The 22,390-nt window shown below is 42.3% G+C and overlaps 1 protein-coding gene across 18 annotated transcripts in view; it reads right to left on the bottom strand.

The window, feature by feature from the left end:
- The window catches only part of CPEB3 (cytoplasmic polyadenylation element binding protein 3), a 241,276-nt gene that overhangs the window by 214,461 nt on the left and 4,425 nt on the right, over window positions 1-22,390 (bottom strand). For 5 of the 18 annotated variants that reach the window (XM_033943205.1, XM_033943203.1, XM_033943206.1 and 2 more), the window contains exon 2: window positions 10,988-11,103. The exons of 12 other annotated variants lie outside the window; for them this stretch is intronic. In XM_033943205.1, coding sequence (XP_033799096.1) covers window positions 10,988-11,035 — 48 coding nt within the window. In that variant the 5' untranslated portion in view covers window positions 11,036-11,103. Of the gene's footprint in view, window positions 1-10,987; window positions 11,104-18,865; window positions 18,885-22,390 lie in introns of those variants that run through there. One more of the 18 variants, XM_033943195.1, reaches the window with a different exon arrangement.

Raw genomic sequence — 22,390 nt, 5'->3', positions numbered from 1 at the left:
CCGGGGGGGGGGGGGTATATGTTTTAAATGATCTGATTTAATAGGGGGGTTTTCTGGAAAGAGGGGAAGGGAAGTGGATTTTTGTAAAGGGTTGATGAACTGTTTCTGAATGTTTATAAGTGCTTAATTCTCAGATTTATGACAAGTATGTTATATTGCACTTTTGTAAGAACTGAAAAAAAAAAAAAAAAAAAGAAAGAAAGGTAGCCATTGGTCTGGAATCTGCGAGTGCCAGGGTAAGTGCTGCAGTGCAAAAGAGGACAAGGAACCAGTCACTGAAAACAGGAATGTGCCTGGAGCCAGGGAGAGCAGAGCAAGGAAATAATCCAAGCTTGTGGTCAATGGGAAGTCAAAAATTGAAGATACAAATATTTGCGTGTAATTTTGGATTCCTCATTGTCTTTTATACTGCAAATAAAGGCTGTATTATCTAAAGCTTTTTTAAAACTTCATTTGCTTTGAACAGTAAGAGATCTTTTGCTATAGAGAACTTTCGAACAGACATCAGTGCAATATTAATCCCTACACTTGATTATTGCAATGTCCTTTATTTTGGTCTACCAAAGAATGCCATTCGGGCCTACAAAATGCTACAGTACGATTGATTGTGGGGGCTTCAAAATTTGATATCACATTTTAGTAAGTCTCAACTGGTTGCTGCATGAATTGAGTTTAAGGTACTTTGATTTATAAGTTGTGGCATATCAAGAAGCTGGTAATAAGTAGTCTTTTTAATTTGTATCAGCCAACATGAACACTGCGTTCTGAGGAGAAGCTGTGTTTGGAAGTTCCATCATTGAAACAGGTTAAACTGTCTGATTCTGTCGCTCGACGATAGCAGTACAAGGCGCTCTATTGTGGAACGCACTGCCTTTCGATGTAAAGAGTCTCCGTCCTTGTTGAATTTTAGGGAGTTGGTTAAAACAATGTTGTTTGAGAGACATTTTTCATCTAAGTAGGCTGGTTGAGGGGGAGTCATTCTATAGATGCCAGTCTTTAGGTCTCTTGCATTGAGGCTGGTTTTTAGACCTTACAACATTTTAAGGTATTTGGTCTTTTTAGATTTTTATTGTCCAGTGTTGATTATTTGTTTAAGTTATGAGTGTTTATTTGTAACTTGCTCAGAATTGTAGATGTAGCGAGTAAGACATTTTTTAAATGAATAAATAAAAATGTTGAGTGAAGAAATACTTTCTCCGATTTTGTTTTAAATCTACTACTTCATCACATGCTTCATCACATGCTCCCTAGTCCTAGTATTTTTGGAAAGAGTAAACAAGCAATTCACATCTACTCGTTCCACTCCACTCAGTATTTTATAGATCTCTATCATATCTACCCTGAGCCGTCTCCTCTCCAGGCTGAAGAGTCCTAGCCGCTTTAGCCTTGCCTTATAAGGAAGTTGTCCCATCCCTCTTGTTTTCATTGCCCTTCTCTGTACCTTTTCTAATTCCGTTATATCTTTTTGAGATGCGGTGTCTAGAATTACAATATTCAAAGTGCAGCCGCAACATAGAGTGATACAAAGGTATTATTGCATTTTAATTTTTGTTTTCTATTCCTTTCCTGATAATTCCTAACATTTTATTTGCTTTCTTATAGACCACACACTGAGCTGCGGGTTTCAATGTATCTTCAACAATAACACCTAAATCCTTTTCCTGGGCGATGGCTCCTAGTTGGAATCCTGCATGAGATAGCTCTAATTTGGGTTCCTCTTTCCCATATGCACCATGGAACTATGGGCTAGATTCACTAAAGCCCTCTTACCTGCCTGATCCTGTTCCTCTCCGTTTCCGAGTCTTGCTGGGCGACCCATTCACTAAAGGCTCCTCACGGATTGCTGAAGACCGATCGCGATGCTTGCGCAGACCATCATTGATGGCTGTACGTGTGATCCTGCATGTGCCGCTCTCCTGCACTAGTGGAAGAAGGGGGGAAGGATCGGGGAAGTAATGACAGGCAAGCAAGGCAAAGGCAGACTTGCTGCAGCCTTTAGAAGCAGAGGGGGGAACTGCCAGACTACGGAACTGAACACGAAACCTGCCCTGACTCTCCTGCTCTCCTGCCCTTCCCTGCAATACGAGTCCGTGGTTTTACTGGAAACAATTTTTTATTAAGCACAGCAGAGACAAAGAAAAGGCAATGAATACAGCAAAGAACATACAGGTGCACCAAAAGCCATACAGCAAATATATCCCAATATCCAGAACCTCACCATCACCTCCCAACCCACCACCCCACTCCCACCCCTAACAACAATAACCAAAAAAGAGAACCCCCCCAAAAAAAAACCAACAACCCATCCAGCCCATCCAAGGAGGGAGGTTAGAATAAGAACCAAGCAAAAGCAGAACATTCAGGGCCCTGGACTCTGATGAGCCCCCCAAAAAATCAGAAAATGGACCTCCCGAAGAAGAAAGAAAATGAAAAGGGAAGAAAATGAGAGAGAGAGAAAAAAAAAGCGGAGAGAAACCGGGAAGAGGCCACCCCAAGCTGCGAACCCCTCACCACTCAGTAAAATCAAATAGGCAAAGTATTAAGAATCAAACTGCAGACTCGAGGAGACAAAGAATAAATATAAGGACCCCATACCTGCAAAAAAAAACTTTGATTGATGCAAAGAATGACGCACTCGACCCCTCTCAAGCAGCATCAGAGCATGCAAACGGTTACGCCTAGCCCAATAAGAAGGAGCCCGATCCCAAACCCATTCCCCCAAAATAATCTTCTTAGCCATTAAGCCAGCCTTCTGCAAAAATAACCAACCTACCCCTGGGGGAAAACAAAAAGCCTCATATTTATCTAACAAAAACCCCGCCAGAGTAAGAGGTATAGAACGGCCCAACATAAGTTCCAAGTAACGAATCACCTGTCTCCAGAAAGCCCGGACCACAGAACAGCTCCAAAAAGCATGGAAAAGAGCCCGTGGTTTTAAAGCGGGGCTGCACTGCAGGGAAGGGCGGCAGAGAGGAGAGTTGGGGGCAGCATTTTCCCCACAGACTCAGAAGTACGAGACTGAGCTTGTAACAATGGAAAGGCAGAGAGTACAGTTTTTTAAGTGCATCTTATGGCTCCTCCACATAGCACACATGGCTGCCCCACACTACACAAAAAAAGTGGAGTTTCTCATATCCTATGGTCAGCTGCAAGCAGGGAATTTCAGGGCTAGTATTTCAGCGCAGGAGAGAGCAGGAAAGGAGTGAGCGACTGGTCCTTACCAGTCGCTTGGTTTCTGATCGGCCAACCCAGTCGGTGTGCCTGAGAAATGTTAGTGAATCGCTGACTTGCTAGATTTGCATGCCATTTTCCTAATTTGCATGTGTGGATCGGATCGGGTACGGACAGGATCTGCAAGAAGGTTAGTGAATTGGGTTGGGGTCATAAAGGGGTCGCAAACCGATCAGTACATGATCGGTTTGCTTAGTGAATCTAGGCCTATGTGGGAGAGGCCAGGAAATGTGATTAGAGAGTAGTAATATGGTAATGAGGAGTAGATTAAAGATGAAAGGGAATGGAGGGCTGGGGAAGGAATGAGATGGGGAATGGGAGAGTTACTGTGTGAAATTTGATAGGTAGCTGAAGAGTAAAAAATAGAAGAAAGGCGAGTGAAATTTGAGTTGTCAGAGAGGCAGAAAAGAAAAATAAAGGGGAAAGAGCTAAAAAGAAGCAAATTGATATGTCGGAGGCTGGTGTAGTGAGGGAACAGACTGGAGAGAGGAGAAAACACAAACTGACTGCAGCTGCTTGAAGAATTAGCAGGACAAGACGAAAGAAGAGAAACTGGAACCAACCTGATGGAAAAATAAAATGTCCAGACAAAAAGCATTTTGAATGTTTTAAATGGAATATGTTAGCTTTAGGAAATGTGCATAGCAAATGGCTGTATTGTGTGCAGTAGAAAAGGAAATGCATTTATGGTTTTTTTTTCTCCAGTGTTACAGCACATGCTAAGTTAAATTTCTTGGTGTTATCAGTTCATTTTTTGATTATATATTTTTATTTTTGATTCCTTGTTCTATCTTTGGTGAGGGTCTGTCAATGTGATAGGTGGAGGAGAGGGGATCGGGGAGGGGGCCCTCTTTTATTTTCTGCCCTAGCATGTCTAACACCTGTCTTAACTCTTGCTGTGTAGTTGGAGTTCCCCAAGCATTCCCAGCTGAGGACCTCCTCCAAAAACAGCCAGAACTCTCTTCTACCAAGCTCTGCAGTCAGCAACATCATACTTGAGCCACTAACAGCTAAATATGTGTGGGTGTGCTGGCATCAGTGGTTTAGGGATGTTGCTGCTGCCTGCGAAGCTTGGTAAAAGGGAGTTCTGGTCATCTTCAGAGAAAGTCTTCAGCTGACAAAGAGCCTGGGGATCCTCATTAGCTGAAGTATTTATATTTTAAGGTGGGAGTAGGACGTAGAAGAGAAAATTTTGTGCTTACTCACCCAAAATTGGCTGGATAACTATGCCACAGCTCTCATGTATGCTTATTGTGGATATCCTGAAAACCTAACTAGCTAGGTGTGTCCTGAGGACTGAGTTGAGAACCCCTGCTCTAAGAGATCAAATCAGTTGAACCAATTTTCACTAGGAGAAAGAGCATGAGGATTTTATTCCATATACTGTATGTCCTAATTCCAAAGAAAATGGGAAGATGAATAATAGTTTGTAGTCAAAGACAAGATGCTACATGTTGTCACTACTGTTACGAACTGTTACAATTTTTTTTTTCTTCCTCTTTTTGTTGAAGGCAACTTGGAGCTAGGAATTTCCATGTGTGGAAACAAAATGTTCTGGTTTTCCTAGGAAAAAGCAAGTTGCTTATAATTTAACAGGTGTAATTGGAAGACAGCAAGATACCAGTCCTCCCAAAATCCTACCTCCCAAGGAGTTGGCTCCTCCAGATTATATCTGTATACCAAACTGAGATTATCCCATGCAATAACAAATATGAGCAACTTCGAACATCAGTGGTGTAAAGTTTCACCCAGGCAGCCCCTGTGGTGTGTGTGAGGGAGAGGGGGAGGAAACAGAAGGAAAGGGACCATTTATAGCTGCTCCTATATCTTCTAAGATGGATCCCCCCTGCTCTGTGGGCCCTTAACTGGAAGTTATGTCACTGCTCAGAATACTCTACATGTTGGAAAGCTCTAGAGGTCTAGTTGGTTTTTAGTTACTGCTCTAGCTAGTGTTTTTTTAAGAAATTACGAGGGCTGTTCAAAAAGTATCAGACCTTTATTCATAAAAAAACTCATCTCCTTCAAAGTAGTCCCCTTGGGCTGCCACATTTCTTCTAAAGGTTCTGCCACTGTCGGAAGCAGCGCTGGTGATGGTTGTGATGTGTGGTGCGTATTTATGATGAACCACACCACTGGAGCCAAAGAAGATGGTCAGCAAGACTTTGACATTGTTGCGGACCTGCCTTTCTTTTTTTAGCCTTGGGAATGTTGAATGCTTCCATTGTGGCGATGAGTCCTGGCGAAAACGTTGTGCTCCCTGAAAGGAGCTGCGAATCTGGCTCTTAGGTGCTCAAGATCTGCTGTTTGGTAAGGACTTGGAATGATGATCTTGCACAAAAGCCATAAGATCCAGATATTTGCCAAAAAGCATGTCCCTTAAAAGGGAGCCTGCTGAGTGTCATCTTGGAAGTCAATCACCTGTCCATTGCCTGATCCACAGCATGTGTTGGGTGGAGATGGAATATGCGGAGACACTTGCCATGACTCTGATTAGATCATAAAGTGCATCCACCACATTGTCTACCCCTGTCAGCATAAGCACAGGTAATGGATCAGCCACTATCACACGCAAAGCATGTGTGCGCTATGAAGGAAGCTGCTGACTCTTCCTAATTCCTAGGCCAGGACCTCAAACTGCCTCCTGAGGACCATATACACTCTGTGGTTCTGTGTATCCTTTAGTATGACTCCTCATTCCCTGGGGAGGGAAGTGCATTTGATCACCTGGACTGCCAGGGAATCCACTTTTAGCATAGCAAACGTTTGCTGAAACTCTTGATCCATAGGATACAGCCTAGTCATGACTCTGTAACCAGGAGTTTCATTTCTCGGTGCCACAGAAGAGACATGAGCTGAGACTGGACCACGCTCAGCAAAAAACACTGAGGTGACTGGGGCTGAGGCGGATCAATGTTGAGCTTGCAAAAAAGATTCAGTAATAATGTCCATCAGCACCGAAGACTTGAACATCTGCCTTATCGAGGGATCCTCTCCTTGTTCTGTGGCCGGGACTTCTTCCTGATCCTCTACATAGGAGGCCGAATCTCTCTTCAGGGATGCCTCACTTTGTGACAATAAGTGGATCAAAACTGAACTTTCATCCCTTGAATCTGTCTGACTGGCATTCTGAGTCAGGGAGCAGGTCTGTTCTCATGGAACAGTCACTCTGAAGATCCCTAGAGGAGTACACAGGTGGTCACTTGTCAGCAAACCAGAAAGGCATATTGTGGCCCTGCACATATGCCTGCCAGAGCAGATTAATGAACTCGGTTAAACGCCTTAGAGGGCAACTCCACATCACCTCTTCTTGGACTGCATGCCTCTGCGTCAATTCGGTTCACTGTGCTGCTATTTCGGGGCTCCTGGGGGAATTTTTGCTTTCCAAAAAGGCTCAATAGCTTTGTGCCATGCCACGGAGGCCATATGGAAGCCAAACTTCAAGTTTCAGCCTCCCCGTTTCACTCAGTGCGACACATGGCGCAAACAAGGCTTGATATAGGGGTATTAGAGGACTCCATCCCTGGCACTTTGGAAGCAAAACGAGGTGTCTTGGAGTAGTTTGAGAATTTAGGGGGGAAAAAAAAACAACAGCCCAGGAATATCCAAATGGCCACCGAGGATAAATTTTAGTGCTAAAAAAACAGTTCAAATCACCTCAGAGATACCAAAAACATTTTAAAAAATTGGATTTCAGAGGTAGGGTAACCAAGGTCCTAGCTGTAGAAACAATCAAAAACAGCATTTGAAAATCCCCCCCCCCCCCCGATTTTTCCCACAGACTGTCAGTCTTACTCACAGACCATGTGCTGGGGAACGGTGGTGGTGGTGCTGCTGCTGCCTCCTTCAGCTCTTCTCAGTTAGAGCTGTTCCAGGAGAGGCCCTCTGATTCTAGTCACTCAGCCACTTTGCTGGGATCTTTGGGCTGCCACTTAGACCTCCTCTCAACCCTCCAAGATCTCTGGACCTCAAAAAAAAAAAAAAAAAGGAGGGGGGGGGGGGGGGGAGGCAGAGACAAATGCAGCTAGCACAGTGAGTGACCTGAAAGAATGCTATTAGTGCCCAAACAGCCTGCACTCCAGTCCCTGACCAAGTCAAAGGGGTGAGCAAACACCAGGGGGAATGGACCCTGAGCTCCACGAATGTTCAGCAGGTTGGCTGAAACAGATCCCTGGAAGAATACACCTGCCAGCTGCTGAGTTGCAGATTTAAAATCTGTTCCTTTCCACATAGGCAGAGTAAACCAAATGTGACGAGTGAAAAAAATTAAAAAAGTAAGCAAAATTAAAAAAGAAGATAAATCAAGCAGATAAGATACTTTTCAAGCTTGCCTGCAAAAAGGGAAACTGAAGGGGGCAGCAGAGATCGGGTAGAACAAGGAAGTGTTCAAAAGCTGTGATTGATATACTGTACATGTATTTCTCACGAGAATGGATCCTTCCCTATCGCACTGGAAATGGCACATAGTGTGGATCTTGATGGTGCCATTTACTGAATCCAGCCCTATTTGTTTGAATCTGGGCAAGTCAGTTTCTGTCTGTGTACTCTTGTTTTCACAGGAAAATTATATTTAATATTTGTTTTGTAGTATTCCTGTGCAATGTAGAATAAATGGCTCAAGTTATCAGGGCTAGAGTAATATTTTTCATTCTGTAAAAGACATTCAGGTCAGCTCAGAAAATTTCTATTTCATAGAAATGTACTCAAATCTTATATGGTAGATGACATTGTAAATAGCAAGCTTTTTATTACAGCAGCAATCTAATACATTTTGTAAAACGTTAACCTTCTAACCTTCTATGCACTTCTCAGCCACCTTCATTGATCATCATCTTCATTACCAAGGGATTTAAATTAACTGTGCACTGATGCGAGAGCAAGTCTTTGTACACAGTTGGTGCACAACTCATTTTAACATGGGGCACCCACAGCAGCAAACATAATTGTGCACAAAAGCCATGCTAAGATGTGCAAAAGCTAGTGCATTTTAATACATTAGCCCAACAGTAGGTACAAAAGACAAACTTTTACAAAGGATCTGTCTAGGTCTCTCTTTTTATGGTCAAACAATTTTATTAGTTTCCAAAATGACTTGTAAGCAATTACAGCAACCAAAAAAGAAGCACATTGGAAAGAAAAGAGACACACATATAGTATGCCAACTTCATCTTAGACCAAATACCTAACCCTTCCCCATCCCCAACAAAGCCATCTTCCCACCTCTACAGCATCAGCACCAAATTCACAAAATATTCAATATCAATGTTCTTTGCGATATAGATTGCAAATATGGGTTCCAAACAGAGATAAATCTTTTCTCAGAAGTATCTGCTCCCCTTGCCTTCAACAGGGCCAGGCTCCGTGTCCAAATGGACAGAGGTTCAGAATTTAGCCAAGAACACAGTTTACATTTTTTCCACAATTAACAATGTCTGTTCTTTACCCATCACTCAAACCAGCAGTCAAATCAAACAATACAAGTTCCACAGATAACTGGACTTTTGTCTTTAAAGGCTATTCAAGTAGAGTGCAATCTCTGACCAAAAATATTGTATGAAAATACAATCCCACATCCCCTAGCATACTTGACAAAGTAGCGTGGGGATCCTTCTTGCTCTGAACATTTGTGCCTGTGAAGTATGGAGGACAAAATGAGCATTCCCTGAGTTCCAAAAGTGGATTAATTGAGGTATTTTGTTGATGGTGAAAGCCACATTCCAATCTGATAGTGACTTCCCTAGATCAATCTCCCATCTGGTTCTTACTATTGTGAATTATTTCCTCTCCCTTAAAAAAGATAGGGCTCCATTTTTAAAAAATATTTTTTTAGCACCATAGCTCTGGTGCTTCAAATACTTGAGTTACCTTTTACAACTATGTGGACAATATATACTGCAGTTGTTTACCTTGGAAGCTAGGACTATACCCATAGTTACACAGAGATCTACTAAATTAGATGCCACTGTTGAATGGTTTAAAGACAATGGTCTCAAAGTGAACCCTTCCAAAGCAGTTGCTTTCTTCTTTCCATTAATGGGTGCAGCAGACCTTCTGTCTTACGATATATGCAATTAAAATTCCCATGATGGAGCCTACTAAAACCCTTGGCATTACCATAGATCAGTGTATCTCAACTCATGGTACATGACCCTTAAGGGTACGTGAGCTGCTTGTTGGGGGGTATGTGGCTTGGTTGCTGCGGAGGATATTCCTGCCCATCCGTAGAAGCTGTTGGTGCTGGGATCTTGCCTTCCTGCCTGCCCCCTGCCGCTGATCCCTCTCTGCCTGCCCACTCTTTCCCCTCTCCCCTGAAGCCGACCCAGTTCTTGCTCGAGCTGCACTTGCTCCTTCTGACTTCAGCGACACTCCTTGCAGGGATGGCACAGGAAGCGATTTGTATGCTACACGTAAGTAGCTGACCCAGAAACCTTCTCTCCGATGTCAGAGTTGATGTCAGAGGGAAGGATTGTAGGTCAGCCACGTGCAGTGTGTATAAATCACTACCTGTGCTGTCCCTGCAAGGAGTGCTGCTGAAGACTGAAGGAGCGAGCGCGGCTCGAACAAGAACTGGGTTGGCTTCAGGGGGGAGGGATCTCCGGCAGTGGCAAGAAGCAGGCAGGAAAGCGGGATCCTGGGCAGCGGCGGTGGCTTCTACGGATGGGCGGCTACTTATGCGCAGGGAGGGAGAAGGAGAGGGGGAGGGGGCATGACTATGACACAGAAGGAAGGGAGGGGGCATGAACATGAGACACAGAAGGGAGGAGGCATTTATTTGGGACATAAGAGGGAACAGAAAGGGAGAATTGTTGGGTATGAGTGTGTGAGTGAGAGGGAAAGATGGTGGCACATGGGGGAAAGGAAGAAGAGGAAAATTGGTCATAGAAAGGAGAGAGAGATGCATGGGAGAGAGAAGGATGAGAAGGAGAAATGTTGGATATGGTGGTGGAGAGGGAACAGAGGGAGAGATTGAAGGGGATTGCAAGGGGGAAGAATGTTGGACATAGTGATGAGGGAGAGATGTGGCATTGTGCTGCAGAGGGGTGATAGAAGGAGAAATGGGCATGGGACTGGTAGGCAGTGGTGAAAAATGATGCACGTGATCCGGGGGATTGAACAAGTTGAGAAACACTGCAATAGATCATATTTCTTTGGTGAAAAAGTCATTTTTTGTGCTACATTAAACCTTTTTGACAATGATTCCCTCCTGTTTACTTATTCACTCTTGCCCTGTCCTGATTAGATTGTTCTACTTCTCTGATGCATAGAATACCACATCAGCTTAGGCTACAGTTAATTCAGAATTAAGGCATTAAAACCTCTATGTATTGAAATTTATACCTCTATGTACACCAAGTTTGTTTTTCCCACCAAAGTTTGTCCTACTTATACTGTGAATGTACTCAACTATTAAAGGGGATGGGATAAGATTTGATATACCACCTTTCTGTGGTAACAAAAAAAGCGGGTTACACATTATATGCAAGTACTTATTTTGTACCTGGGACAACGGAGGGTTAAATAACATTCCCAGGGTCACAATGACCTACAGTAGAAACCTGTTCCCCTGGTTCTCAAGTTGCTACACTAACCATTAGGCTACTCCTCCAACACTGAACACTGGCTTCTTATTTGATATTGTATATTATAAGATTTTGATCTTGGCTTTCCAAATTTTGAATTTGGGTTTACCATTACTTCTTTATAGATCACTCATCCCATATGTCCCCAGCTAAAACCCTTCACTCCTCATAACACCTACTTGTAGTTCCTTCATATCTCCAAATCCGTTCTCATGCAGCCAGTACATCCACCATTACATTTCTTGCACCAATTTAATGGAATTCTATCCCACTTGATATTCATGCTGAACTTTCTCTAAAAAATAAAAAAAAATAAAAAATTCAAGGCTCTTCTTAAGAACTTTTTTTTGGTTCAAGCCTTCCCATCAACAGCTTAATTCCTAGAATGCCCCCTTATAATTAGTGCTTTTTAAGACCCTTGACTGAATTGTACACTCCCTGTCTGTCTGCTTTTCAACACCACACCTCCCTTCTGTCTAAGAGTAAACAATGAGTCTATTTTAAATAAACTATTCACTGAAAACTGTGGGTGGAAGGATTAGGTACTTACCATGATAATCCTCTTTCCTGTAGAACAGCATACATTACAGATGGGTTCTATATCCCAACTCACGAGTTGGATTGCAGAAGATGTCAATCATTTTTCTCAGCTCTGCCTCCTTGTCTCCCTGGGCAGTGTCCTCTCTCTTCAGTCTGTACCAAAGCAAATGATAAACTCCTCCTTGTTGTAACTTCTCTCTTTTAAGGGTGAGAAACTTCCCAGTAATGTTGTTAATTGCAATATGCTCAATCTATGCACATGAAAACAAAAAGGCAGTTAACATTCAATAAGAACTGGCAATGTAAAGGTAGAATCAACCTCTCCACCTACCTCTGTGCAACCGGCACTAACACTTGTATAGCGCTTCAGATAGGGTACTTTAATCACAGCTGCATATGTTTTATGCGCTGAGGAAGGACCCCCAGCTATTCAGGAGAATGTCCACTTCACTGCCTGCTAGAGCACTCAGTGTTGATATTTTCTCTGGTATCCATGTCAGCTATTTCTCCAGTCTGCCTTCACACTCTGAGATGGCATTAGGGAGGTAAAGCCGCTCCAAAAAAAATCACACACTGGCAAAGTTCTCTCCTTCAGAGGACCAGATCCATCCTGCAATCCTGCATATCCTTCAGGATAATTCCCCCTTCGCTAGGCAGAGAAGTTCTCTAAGTAACCTGTGCCACCAGAGAATCCACCTTAGGAAGTATTAGCTGATGAAACTCAGCAGCCATGGGATATAATTTCATCATTGCCCTGGCCTCAGTTAGAGGGTCATCTGGCATTTACCAATGCTCCATTATCCTGGTAATCTGAGGGTACGAAGGGAAGCATGTGGACTGTGAATTGGTACTGCATAACAGTGAAAGCTGGGCAGCAGACACCTGCGAGGGACTCCAGGTTCAATTCCTGCAGAGACACTGTATGACCTCAAAGTTGCTAGCTTTAAAAGTCTGCGCACGGTCAGATCCTCTCCCTGATCTAGGGCTACCACTGAATTCTGGTTATCTGCCCCAAACTGAGGCCCAGACTCCTCACTGAAGATTTTTTTGGGGGAGAGCAATGGAATGGAATCCGACCCTAAATCATCCCAGTCCCCTTCAGACTGGACCTCCTGATCCTACCGGACTACTGGCTGCCCCAGGACCTTGCTCTGAGAAAGGAAATCCCTCTGAGCACTGAGGGTGCAGACAACTTTTTATATTTCTGGTATGCTGCATACATCAAGGTCACAGACCTGATCTGGATCCTCCGAGTACCTCTGTTGGTCTACCACAACCTCTTCCCAGGGTCAGCAGTGACCACACAGATGCATTTCGCTGGTGACATAGAATTGACCCTACAGAGCTCTAGCAGGGCTTTACTGCACAGCTCTGGAGGCTTCAATGACCCCAGATCCATGGAGGGATCAGAGGGGGCTAAGCCCACAGCTCTCGCCTCCCCCCCCCCCCCCCATCATGTGCCCTGTGGCACGTGCTACATGGATGCTTCTCAGACAACCATCCAGCAGATTCTTGGCATGATATAGGGGTCAGCCTACTTGAGGAGTCCATTATATAAATCGATTTAAAACCAAAATCAAAGTGTTTTGAGGTAGATAGAGGCTTTTAAAATAAAATTGGGAAATCCAAGATGTCTGCTGCAGGCGCTTTTTGATGCTAAACAACAGCCTGTCGAAGCAAAACTAATTTTTCAAAAATCATGAAAATAGGATTTTAGAGGCGGGGAACCCTTGGGACAACCCCAGAAACCCTTAGTTTTGCTAAATTCAGATCCCAGGACCTACCCCAATGTCTCCCATAGACAGTAATGATCTGTACTCACAGAATTGCCATGTACTGTGCCTGCATCAGCTTCTTATTACAGCTGTAAATGTAGGAGTTTTTTCTGCCTCAGGCAAGCAAGGCTTGTCTCTTTAGGCTGCCTTTTATTCAGACTCACAGAGCCTGAAACCCTTGATCCCACTCGCCCCCACATAATTTTTCAGGGGGGAGGATGCAGCCGACCACAGCCAAACCTCCCGGTCAGTCGCAGGGTCAATTTATCCTGCACTCCAGTGTCTGATCACCACAGGGGTGAATGCCACTCCCAGGGAACCCATCCCTGATCTTCCAAGTGATACTGCAGGCTGGCCAGGTAGGTACTCTTTCAGAAGGGCTACTCTTGACTGCAGATCCCAGCATCTAGATCCTCTCCCAGGCAAAGCTGTCCTAGGACTACTGGAAACCTCTTAGCACAGATAGCCTCGCAAAAAAAAAAAAAAAAAAATCAGATTTAACCTGAAAATAAGAAATCCAGTGCAGACACCTTTTTAGCTCACTTACAGACGTTAAGACTGAAAAGAGAGAACACTGCCCAGGGAGACAAGGAGGAACCGAAAAAATGATTGACATCATGAGTGACATCTTCTGCAATCCAACCTTCAAGTTGGGGTATAGATCCCATCCATAAGGAATGGTATGCTGTTTGCACAGAAAATTGGCTTTAAGTAAGGTACTGTACAGTAAATTAAACCGAAATGTGAAAATGTAAAATTAGTTAGCTTAGCAGGATTTAGAAAACATTTGGACAAATTCCTACAAGAAAAAGTCCATAAACCATTAATAAGATAGACTTGGGAAAAACCACTGCTTATTGCATAAAATCATTTTTACTCTTTGGCAACGTACCAGGTACTTGTGACCTGGACTCGCTACTATTGGAAACAGGATACTGGGCTTGATGGACCTTCAGTCTGACCCAGTACTGCAGTGCTTATGTTCTTAATTTAAGAGCCCTTAAGGATAAAATTGTCAATCGTTTCCCATATGTGTGTGAGAGATACCCACTGGTTCACATGGGGCTGTTATATCTTGTGTGAGTTGCCTTGCACTGGTTGTCTATGACAATTCCCGTGGAGAAACCCATCATCCCAGCAATCACCAGAAGAGACATCAAAGGCTACTAGATTCTTTGTTATGTATGATTTACTAATGGTCATTCATTGGTAAACAAATCCTTGGTATGATCAGACACATTGTATTGGAATTTATTCATTTTTGAAACATAGGGCCTGTTTTACAAAGCCGCGCTAGCGGTTGCTGTGTGGTAATGGCCCCGAAGCCCATAGAGATTTAAAGGGCTTTGGGGCTGTTGCCGTGTGGCTTTGTAAAACAGGTTGATAGAAACAAAATGGCAGATAAAGGTCAAATGGCCCATCCAGTCTGCCTATCCGCAGCATCCACTGTCTCCTCCTCTCCCTAAGAGATCCCACGTGCCTTTCCCAGTTTCTTGAATTCAGACACAGTCTCTCTCTACACTGCCTCTACCAGAGATAAAGACTGAATTCAAGAAAGCATAGGGAGGTGCTCCAGGTACTGCTGCTCACTGTGAACCTAGTGGGTATTTTCTGCTGTCTATAATTTGCCTTCAGCAATTCTTATATATTAGATGAACTGATTTTACTCAGTAAAAGGTCTTTACTTTGTACTTACTGTATGCACCTATGATCATTTTCTAAAAGAAGTGTAGCTATTTAAGTTTCTCCTGTGCAAAACTTGTACTGTAACTATGGCAAATTGCATATTATATATGTTTAACCTGTAACCTGTTCTGAGCTCTTTGGGGAAAATGGAACAAAGCAAGAACGATTTCTTTTTACATCTAAAAACAAGCTATTCCATGTTATTCTGAAAATCCACATCGTTTTTTTTCCATAAGCATTGTGGGGGGGGGGAGGGGGGGAGAGGAGGGGGCATGAGGTAGGGAGCTCAGATTAGTGACAGAATATGAATTTTCTTCCCCTCCTCTCACATATGGGAAACGATTAGTTTCCTCTCTTCCCCTCCACACCACCAACATGCACACTCTTTTCCTCACATACACACTGTTAGTCCCACCCCTTCCTCCCAAGCCCACGGCCACTAGCTTCAACCCTCTCACCTGCTCAGTTGAAGCTCCAAGGTGACAATAACATTTTTAACCTTTGTGATTGTTTTATTTTTTTCTTTCTCCATATTTTCTCTCTTCTCAGATTTCTAATTTCTTTTAGATTTTCTCATCATCTTTAATGTCTTTGGTTTTCACTTTTTACTCCACCTATACTCTTTCAATTCACCTCTCCTCCTGCTCACACATTCTTGCTCCTCACCATTCCATAATTTCCTCAACTCTTCCGCCATCCCTTCCTCTTTGCTTCCCATCTTTCAACCAGCCTCTTCCAGCTCTTCCTACCCTTCTTTCAGCAATTCTTCCTTTCCTCTCATCAATCCCCTTTCCTCAGCCCCTCTCTCCTTGGGGTTTTTTTTCCCCATCTATCTATTTCTCCTTCCCTTTCTTTCCTTCTTATTCCTCACTTCTTTCCCTCATCTCTCTTCCCTCTTTCACATTCCCCCTTTCCATCACCTTTTCCTTACTCCTCCTGGTACACACTCATCTTATAGGCACTTCTCTTTTTCTCCACCTTGCTGGCATTCTTCCTCAAGGGAAGCAAAACATATTTTTTACTTGGATGGGCCAAACAAACCAAGCTCTGTCCCTGCCTCCTTCCCTGCCCCCAAGAACTAATTCTGTATGAGACAAAAAAAACCCAAAACCTGGTATGGTCATGGTCCCTGGGGCCCACCCTATTCCATTGCCTATATGCTCATTTTCTTCACCTCTCCCAGCACACACTCCTCCTCTCTAAATTACCAGACATAAGACCCTGCAAATAGAAAGAGACACAGGAGCTTGCCACACCACACACCAACATGAAGTCTATGAACACAGACTACTACAACTCTACTGACTGTAAGTCAGTAGTATACCTACAGATAGGCACAGACAAGCCAGACTACTACAGATTCCTACATACAACCTTTTAGAAATAAATATACAGACATTTAAATGGAAACCCAAGAAACCCCAGACTCATAACAATGGAACACTGAGGAAAGAAAAACAGGAAAGTGCTTCCTCCTGTACAGAACAAAATACAAATAATGCACATTTCCAAAGCTGACAGAGCTCCAGAGAATTTACTTTATTTTTGAATTTCCTCAGTGATTTATTGCCTTTCTGCTATGCTTAAGAGGAAGGGCAAAGCAAAGATTCTCCTTCCTACCTCAAAGCTTACCTCGGTGCTGGTTGGCATTCTATCCTTGGCTATGCCAGCACATTTAAGGCATATCCAAGCATTTCCTCATTGAAGGGCTGTGCAGGAGTGACCCTGCCTTGGACAGAGATTCATCGCTGAGCCTGATTTCTTAAAATCTACCACCAGCTCCAACGTAGCTTGGAGCTGGCTCAGTCAATAAGGAATGGAGGGAGAGCCTCTTCAAGCAACTCCCACACAATTGAGGAAGACCAGGCAGCAATGATAGGGCTTATTCCCAAAAGAAAAGTGGAGCTGCAGAGCCCTTGTGAGGATGTGGTAGGAGGCGGTGACTCATTGGGAGTGTCTGAACATTGTGCCTCCTTAAAAAACCCATAGGAGACAACATTTGAAAAAAATTTGGACGGCGGTAACATCCATGCATAACATCTGTTTGCTTTTTGCTCAGTTTGCCTCTCAGACTTTTGTTAAATCTCATGCTTTGGAATGCAAGTCCAGTGTAATGGCTCAGAAAGTTCATAAATTTGAATAGGTGAAGATGGCAAAAGATTAAGGGGCTCATTTAAAAGAAATTAAAAAAGACATCCAAAAAATGGTATAAACTGGCACCAAAATGTCCCAAGTACCGATTTTCAAAACATCTTGCAGGTCAATTAACCCTCCAAGTTTGTCTAAATGTTAAGGGGGCATGCTAGAGGCATGTTTTGGGTGAGATTTGGGCAGTCTTACCATTTGGACGTCTTGCAGGGATAATCAAATCTTTTTGAAGACGTCCAGGGCAGCATTTAGACGTTCGGAGTTAGACCTATTTTCAAACTGCATAAAGGCCAAAAAGGTACCCAAACTGACCAGATGACCACTGGAAAGGTGAAAGCATGTCACTGACCCCCCTCCCACTCCAAAAAGATGTGACAGAAACAGTACATACCAGCCTTCTATGACAGCTGCAGATATTACGTGATATCCTTGTAGAACAGCAGGCAGTTGTCTAGAATAGCCTGGTGGGCAGTGTAGTGGACCATATAGAGGGGGATCCTGGCCTATAACCCATGCTCCCTACATTTATGGTGAAAAGTATGAACTACCCAAAACCTACTGTACTGCAATATAGGTAGCACCCGCAGCCATAAGGGCTATTGTAGTGGTAGGCAGGTGGGTATAATAGGTTTTGGGGGAGTTTTGAAGCATGACATGTATACCTGGCTCCTTTATGTGAAGTTCACAGCAGTACCCCCTAAGGTGCCCCACTGTTCTGTTGGTATGTCTGTGTGGCCAGTTCATCAAAAGGCTGTCCCCTCCCACATCCAAATAGGCTTATTTTGGCCATTTTGCATTTGGATGCTCTGATTTTCGCAAATGATCCCTTGGGTCATTTTTGGAAAAGAAAAAAAAAAAAAGTTGGATGGCTTGTGGTTTCAGTTTTTAAAATTATGGTCCAATCTTTAGTACTTAGTCGTTTAGACTATTGTAACATCATTTACGTAGCATGTACTAAGAAAAACCATACCAAGTTACCAATAATTCAGAATACTGCAGGTTTTGTAAAAAAAAAAAAAAAGGGGGGGGGGGGAGGTATATGAGCTTGTCCATACTGGAGGCATTTTGACTGAACCTCTTCCTCTTACAAGCAAACTTTAAAGACATTTCAAAAAAGAGCATTAATTTGACAGTAATGAGTTAAGTAAATACATTTAATTAAATTTTTATAGTTTATATATATCTTTGGATTTAATAAATAAGAGGTTTTTATTATGGTTATTAATTTAAATAGTGAAGCTTTTATTTTCAAATAATTGTTTAATTTTAATAATGTTTAGAATTTTTAGATATTAAAGTTATCAGACTGCTAATTGCTAACTCATATGAATTTATCAGGTTATTAGATATAGATATAATTGCCATATTGGGTCTGACCAAAAGTCTATCTACACCAGTGATTCTTAACCTTTTTTGAGTCATGGACCCCTTTAAGAGTCTGATGAAAGCTATGGACTCCCTTCCCCAGAAATATTCACATAAACACAACTTTGCTTGCAATGAATATACAGTAATGTACTTTATTTATTGAGATTTGATTGTCTCATACATATGTGACATACTCGAAAATTCTATTAAACTTTAAAGTAAACAATTAAAAAACACACACTCCTTTTTTATGCAAAAAGTAATGGCCACTCATAATTATAAAATACAATCCTCTTGTGCAAATTAACAGATATCTACTACTACTACTCTCTCGTTATCTGTGAGAAAAAAAGAACAGTACCGGGCTGTATAGTGAATATAAATGTTAATTTTTATTGGACCCTTATGGACCCCCTGAAACCCATCCATGGACCCCAGATTAAGAACCCCTGATCTACACCATCAAAGGTCCAACAATGGCCTATCTAGGTCACAAATACGAGGCAGAATCCCCCAAATAGCAAGATTCCATTTACTTACCACCCCGGAATAAACTATGGCTTTCCTCAGGTTTATCAATGGCTTATGGAATGATCTTCCAGTATTTGTCCAGATTTTAAGCCCTAGGTCTCTCCTCAGCATTCAACTTTAATTGATCTCACTTTTCTTCTTCAACATTTTCCGACTATCAGCATTTTGGGTAGTGTGCTCACCTGGTTCTAATCATACTTTTCAGAGCACACATTTAAAATCTCTCACAATTCTTTTGCCTATCTCACACTAACCTCTGGCATAGCACAAGATTGCATTTTCACCTCAATACTATTTAATATCTTCTTAGCCCCCTGCTCATTCAATCTCAAAGATGCTGTTTCTGCCATGCTGAAGGCATTCATATTCTCTGCTCTTTAATCCTATCTTCTTCCTCTATTACTCCTCAACTACTTTCTCCTAGTGACCTCCTGGCTTAAAAGGACAACTTTTTCTTAACACTAAAAACTATGAATCCATTCACTTTCCCAACCTTGGTATACCCATACCCTCTCTAACCATGATCTACATTCAACTGTTCCTATACAGAGATTGTATAAAACTGTTGCATATATTTAAAAGTACATTGTAATTGAGCATTACATTTCCTGTCTCATCCCTTTCACAACTTTCTGCATATCCTTCTATCTTTTCCAGGTATCTCTCCTCTCCTTAACAAAAAGTTGCTTAGGGCTTTTTAACTCAATCATTCTTTAGCTGTCCTGCACTCATATAAACCTACCTCTCCCCCTTGGAAACTCCACTATCTCACTTGGAAAGCAGCTCAAATCTCTTTCCTACCTTTGCTTCTACCAGGGACATTTACTTCTGAAAAATGCTCCTTGACAAAGTATATGCTAACTTCTAAGAGACCTCTCGAGATCGTTAATGGTCATCCGCAAGCTAGTTATCTCCCACCAATGAATCGTCACCCTTGGCAACTTTACAAACTACCCAAACATCACCGAAGCACCAGCTAACTTAACAACAATATCAAACCTAGGCTTCCACCAGATCATTACCTCTACCATCCACACAGTGGGCTATACCCTTGACCTAGTCTTTACACAAAAAATCCAACCCTCACATCCAATACTCAAAACCAGTACCCTGGTACGATCACCACTGTATGACGTTCCATCTTGTGAACTTAGCTACAGAGCCCCAGACCAAGGATATACTCCATTCAAGAACATACTCAACCCTAACTCAGGTTAACCTAGAAAAACTTCAACATCTTTTAAATAGTTGAAACCATAAGATCTGAACTGAAACTCATCAAAGAAGCTGTGTTAAACTGGCACAAACAAGTCAAGATCCTGTATGAAAACTAGTGAAAACCAAAGTAATTAAACCTAACTCTCATAACTTATCCTGCCCCCTGGTTCACGGATGACCTCAGGAAAAAGAGGAGATACCGGTAACTAAGAAAAGACAAAAGAAACTGATGCAAATCCAAAGACAAAAAGGACAAAGCCCGCTGGAAAATACTGCTAGATGAATACAAACTATCCATTCATGATGCCAAAAAAACAAACAAAAAATCTTACTAATATCCTACAGAAAGCTCCAAATAGATTGAGGAACTTCTTCACACTGACAAAAATCTTGCTCACTGATTCACAAGGAAACAAAAAACACCCTACAAACTGACCCGGACAGTGAAACCCTCTCCATCTACTTCCAAGAAAAAAAAATCAAATCGCATACGAGTAAATCTTGCTTCAGCACCTCAAAACCCAGCAAACACCCAGAATGACTCCCTAGGAGAGAACCTGGAACCAAAACTTTGAGCCAGCATCTTATGACAACCTAGCAAAAACAATTGCAGCGCTACAACCCTCTGGATCCATCCTCAATCCGTGCCCACTGAATCTCCTGACAGCCACAAAAGATGCCTTCATCAAATTGATCCTAACGCTAATAAACCTACCTGCAATTGGGAACAGTACCACACAGATGGTAATCAGCAATCATCAGGCCAGTCTTAAAATAACCTACCCTGGATGTAATGCTTGTCCTAGATAATGCCTTTTGCTAGCTTGGCTCCAATCTTTAGAACTCATTACTCCAGGCTATTAGACACTAACAATCTTACATCAAGTTAAAAAAAATTACTCAGAACCTGGTTCTTTCAGGAAACCTATCCAATGGACAAATAAGTCCCATTTCTATGTAACCCTCTTCTCCCATCTGTTCCCTAACCTTTCTCCTACTCAACCCACCAACTCCCTCAGTCTAGAAATTTTCTTTCTTCTGCTTTTGCACCACTTGCCTTGTTTGATTTTTGAATTGCCTAGATGTGAAACACCGTCGATCAATTGGCAGTATATCAAGAGTTTGTAGGAAATAAACTACATTAACTGCTATGACCATATCCTCTGGCAATACATTCCAGAGTTTAACCTGTGCACCGAGGGAAAAATATTTTCCTTCATGGTAACTTCATGGTGTGTCCCCTAGTCTTTGTACTTTTTGAAAGAGTAAATAATTGATTTGTGTTTACCCATTCCACCCTGCTAAAGTTTTAATAGACCTCTATCACATATCTTCTTCAAGCTAAACAGCACCTAACCTCCCTAGCCTTTCTTTATAGGTGATTCCTTTCATTTCTTTAATTTGGTATACCTTTTCTAATTTTACTATTGTCTTTTTTGAGATGTTGCAACAGAAATTGCACAGTACAGTACTCAAAATGCAGTCTTAACATGGAGTGATACGGAAGCAATACGATTGTTTTTGCTTTATTTTCTAATTTCTTTCATTATAATTCCTAATGTTGTTTACTGGACACTGTTATATATCAAGCAAAAGATTTAAATCTATTTTCCACAATGACACTTAGATCTTTTTCCTGAATGATGATTCCTAATATGGAACCTAATATTATGAGCTGTAACCTGAGTGATTTTTCCCTATGTGCATCACTTTGTACTCGGCTATAAAAGGAGTAGTTATGATGCGTTACTGCCATAAGGCATGTTATTTGCTATTTAATGCAAACAAACAGCAGCAATAATGTGCATTATATTTCTATAAAAAGAGATTAGGTCCTTATCTTGCTAATATTTTTTCTAGTAGATAGATGTGTCATTTTGGACGGCCGGGTAATCTCCCCCATGCTTGCAAGTTGTGCAGAATGAATCCATTCCAGCTTTTGAATTCTTCCTCCTTCACCAGAGGGCTCTGCTGCCCCCTTCAGTTTGTACCAAAGCAAGTGATAGCCCTGTAAAGAAAACATGCAAAGGAGGGGGACAGGGAAACTCCCTGAACTACAACTCTGTTCTCCTCTGAAATTGTAACAAGCATGATAAACATTGCCATTGAAAAAAAAATCAAAACATCAAAATAATCATACCCAACAGAAATGGTGACGGGATAATCGCGCGCCAGATGTCAGCGCACTGACAATCCAGCGTCGACAATTCGGCGCCAGACACCAGCACGCGGGGGGAAAAAGTAATTTTTAAAGAGCTCCGACTGGGGGTTTAGGGTGGCAACCCCCCCACTTTATTGGTTAGTGTTCGCGCTGCC

Source organism: Geotrypetes seraphini, chromosome 4 (genome assembly GCF_902459505.1).
Source record: "Geotrypetes seraphini chromosome 4, aGeoSer1.1, whole genome shotgun sequence".
Classification (NCBI taxonomy): domain Eukaryota; kingdom Metazoa; phylum Chordata; class Amphibia; order Gymnophiona; family Dermophiidae; genus Geotrypetes; species Geotrypetes seraphini.
Note: the sequence above shows the minus strand (reverse complement) of the source record. Positions and strands in the feature narration are given on the sequence as shown.